Raw genomic sequence first — 3,541 nt, 5'->3', positions numbered from 1 at the left:
CATCTACCCCTGCATTCAAACTTACGCTTTAGGTGAGGTCGCAAAGTTCCTCTTACCATCTCCATTTGCTGAACAATTTGAAGCTGGATCAGAATCACTTTATGCAAGCCCTTCGACCTTTCTACTCCACTGGTGAACAAGGAGCAGCTTATTTTTCCTGCTTTTTCAATGCAAAAGAAAATTAACAATCATGGTTTAGGGTATTAGTATTTACTATTTTCCAGAATATCAGAATGGACGCCGTTACAGCTGTTGGCTCTCCAGCCCTACTCAGGTGGTCACCAGGGCTAAATTTCAAACCAAAATGAGCCTTCCAACGAGGTCAAACCCCAAAATAATTTAGTCACAAAATTTACTCTCACGAATTGCTAGTGGCCGACCGCATGTTCCTCCCTTCACATGTGCAAACAAAAGCTCTGCCGACGTACTTTCAATCCTCCAGCTCTTTGGTTTCCACCCTCCACTCAAGCATTTGATTTCTCCAGTGTATTTAAATCCATATATATACTTACACATGTAGTAGATGTATGCGCATAAATAAGCACCTCCGTATGAAATTCAATCATGTGTAAGAAATAAGACCAATGAGGGCATAGTTTATTAGAAATGTGACATTTTTTGTTTTGATTTATTGTGAACTAGTGAAATTAACATTATGTTCATAAAACAAAAGAGAATAACGTTGAAATGCAAGGACTCTGCATTACTATGTTCATATTTGTTTTTTTTTTCTTCTACTTTCACCCGGATAAAATGCAAACCATCTCTGCTTCCAATTCTCCGCACCAATCAGCCTAAAGAGACGACTAAGAATCAGAAACTGAAGATCTGACTCAATTGGGGGTTTCTGGATTGGAAAATGCAGAGATGGTAAGCAATTTAACTTGCATCATAAAAAAGCACAGCAATATTATTACATAAGACTATTTATAGTCCAGGAGAGGTAAAAAAAGAAGAGAGGACTTGAAGAGGGAAATTAGCGAGGAATGCTGAGAAAGTTTGAAGGATCATGGCTTAGCCTGCGCAGAAGCTGCTCTTGTTGAGTTCTGCTCTTCTTGGACACAGGCTCAGGTGAGGAAGACACAGATGATGCCACTGCCCAGGAGTCGTTTGAGCTATCAGAACTAAACGACACTTCCATTACGCCATTTGGGCTTCCTGGAATGGAGCTAAACCTGCGCTTGTTTGATTGGTTGCCTTCGACTCTTGTTGCCAATTCCATTATCAACTTACAGCAGTCATCTACCTTCTCCTGCTAGAAAGATGAATCAAGATTAAGAACCAGGATGAAATTTTGCACATTCAGCATTGAAATTAGATAGATTGACAAACTTATTAAAAGCATTCAAAGGTAATAGGTAATCAATACCTTATCAATTCCCAGGATGCCTAATAGCTGGTTTTGGTATTCTACTCTAAGATTAGGTTCTACACTATCCACAACGTGCAGCATTGTAGCAGTGGCCATTACAGAAGGAAGGTAGCACATAAACCTAGAATCTGCCAATGAATTTAACAGGGATTAAGAAAAAGATGACAACTAGAAAAACAGAGCAAAAAATTGGATTGATCTTTATTTCATTTATACATATTACAGAGTTTATCCAGTTTAAGTCCAATTGATTTGATAAACAAAGGAAAGATTTTTGTTTTGGTGCTAACCTGAAATGACAGAGAGCAGAATGCGGCCACATCTCCTAAGAAATTCCCAACAAAGATGGTCCTTTAGTCCAAGCCTCCTTGCAATGTAATCAAGAAATGAAAGTGGGGTTACAGGGTTCATCTTCCATTGAAGACTGGACAGTACCAAAACCTCCATTCTTTGGATAGCTTTGGCTTCAAACACATACCTGCTCTCCTCCACCTGAACAGATCAACAAAAACACCACATTAATAAGCCGAATCAAATGAAAAATGAATAAAACTACAATAAGCTTAGTAACAAAGGAACATACTTGTAGGTCCAATAGGAGAGGAACTTGGGTTTCCTCCACTTTGGCTGCAAGAGAAAGACAAGCTACAGCAGCTAGTTGACTCATCCATGGCTTCTCATTTTGGAACCGGAAGCTAAACAAGAATCTATCTAGATAGTTGACAGCCAGAACAGCAGTTAGAGCAGAGAAGGAATAGTGAGCATTGATTTTTAACATCCATTCCACAGCTTCACGGCGAGCCGCAGCTAGATTCCCATTGGTTTGAAGGCCATCGTACAGTTGATTTTGCTCTTCCTTTGAAAGTAAAGAGGAAAGTTCATCATCTTCCCAGAATAAGTCTTGTTCTAACAAGATTGGAAAAGGGTATGTTTTATTAATCCCGTTACTGTAACAACTTTCTTCTTCTACCTCTAGAAAATGGTCTTCTCTGACTTCTTCCTCCCAATTTTCTTCTGAACAATAAAGAGCATCGACAACGAATGTAGAGTTTTGATGATTCAAAGCCATTTTTCTCCACCAAAGAATAGTTTTTCAGATCTTGGTTTCATTATAGAACAGAGAAGAAGATAAAGAAAGAGAGGCCAAAAGACTCGGCTTGAGGCATCTCTCTCTCTCTCTCTCTCTCTCTCTCTCTCGATGAAAGAGTACAGGGTTGGAAGAAGTGACCGGTCGCCGAAGGACGGACCTTTGTTTTGCGGGTTTGCCCTCCTGCAGCACACAAGGGTTAGGACTTAGTAGTAGCAAGTAGAATTTCCCTTTTTGGCTTTGTGTTTTTTTAATTAGGGGAAGTCTCGTGTCTATCGTCCCAGACCTGAATCATGGGCCATGCAACACAATTACTGGACACGTGACATTCTGTATCATGCGTCTATGGACCCCATCAAAACAGCTGGACCCGTTTTCCGTGGATTTTTTTCTCCTTTTTTTTTTTTTCTGAATTCTGATATCACCTATACATCAGAATTCTGAATAGAGGTATGGGTGGGCCACAAGGGAGATATTCTGCTCTTTATATACTAGCACAACGAGTATACATTCCGAACATTTTCCTTGTTTGAGGGGGTCGGATGGCAAAGTACACAGAGCCCAACACATTACCACCGGTGCGGTGCCCCAAAGACAGAAAGCAAACGAAGCGATGAGATGAGAGCTTTTTCCAACTTAAAAATAATTAATTGCAGCTATTGGTGTAGTAAAATTTTATTTTATTTGATGAGCTGGATTTGATTTGTGTTTTGGGACTCTCACTGGTTGGATCTTGATAGAAGATACATGTTAGAACATCCACAAAGCATATTAGGAGCAGTAAAAATTTATTTTTTCTCTGGGGAAGATAGAGGAATATCATTTATGGTTGCCCTGAAAAAAGGCTGTCATCTGTAATGTGCTGCAGAAGGAAAATTCATAAAAATTGACTAGTGGGGAAACAAATTCTATCAGGAAAAACAAATACAATTCCCCTATCCCAAGGTTAAATGAGGGGCTCCAGGCCACAGATCCTCTCTCTCTCTTATAATTATTTTTACACCTTGGGGGGCTGGTACAACAAACTATTTTAGAGTGCAAAAACGCATAAATCATTGTTTCATCATTTACCATGCAGCTGT

General features: G+C 39.6%; 1 protein-coding gene across 2 annotated transcripts; it reads right to left on the bottom strand.

Annotated features, from left to right (window-relative positions):
* Positions 1-567: 567 nt before the first annotated feature.
* On the bottom strand, positions 568-3,532 carry LOC110416594 (cyclin-D3-3-like). 2 transcript variants are annotated; one of them, XM_021428614.2, is made up of 4 exons: positions 1,956-3,532; positions 1,663-1,864; positions 1,370-1,500; positions 568-1,255 (listed from the first exon to the last, which is right to left on the bottom strand). In XM_021428614.2, the coding sequence occupies exons 1-4, from the start codon at positions 2,439-2,441 to the stop codon at positions 977-979; spliced, it is 1,098 nt and encodes a 365-aa protein (XP_021284289.1). In that variant the 5' UTR covers positions 2,442-3,532; the 3' UTR covers positions 568-976. The 2 variants fall into 2 exon arrangements, with proteins under 2 accessions (XP_021284289.1, XP_021284290.1); XM_021428615.2 differs by having other exon boundaries at positions 575-1,252; positions 1,956-3,529.
* Positions 3,533-3,541: the final 9 nt, after the last annotated feature.

Source organism: Theobroma umbraticum, unplaced genomic scaffold (assembly GCF_002168275.2).
Source record: "Theobroma umbraticum cultivar Fairchild unplaced genomic scaffold, ASM216827v3 scaffold_51.0, whole genome shotgun sequence".
Lineage (NCBI taxonomy): Eukaryota > Viridiplantae > Streptophyta > Magnoliopsida > Malvales > Malvaceae > Theobroma > Theobroma umbraticum.
The sequence above is the reverse complement of the archived record's forward strand: the minus strand, read 5'-3'. Positions and strand labels throughout refer to the sequence as shown.

Excerpts from the sequence above, each read along its gene's own strand:
- LOC110416594 (XM_021428614.2), bottom strand. The coding sequence starts at position 2,441 with ATGGCTTTGAATCATCAAAACTCTACATTCGTTGTCGATGCTCTTTAT. Across the intron at positions 1,865-1,955 it reads CTCTCCTATTGGACCTACAA|GTGGAGGAGAGCAGGTATGT; the intron begins GTATGTTCCTTT and ends TGATCTGTTCAG. Across the intron at positions 1,501-1,662 it reads TCTGCTCTCTGTCATTTCAG|ATTCTAGGTTTATGTGCTAC; the intron begins GTTAGCACCAAA and ends ATTCATTGGCAG.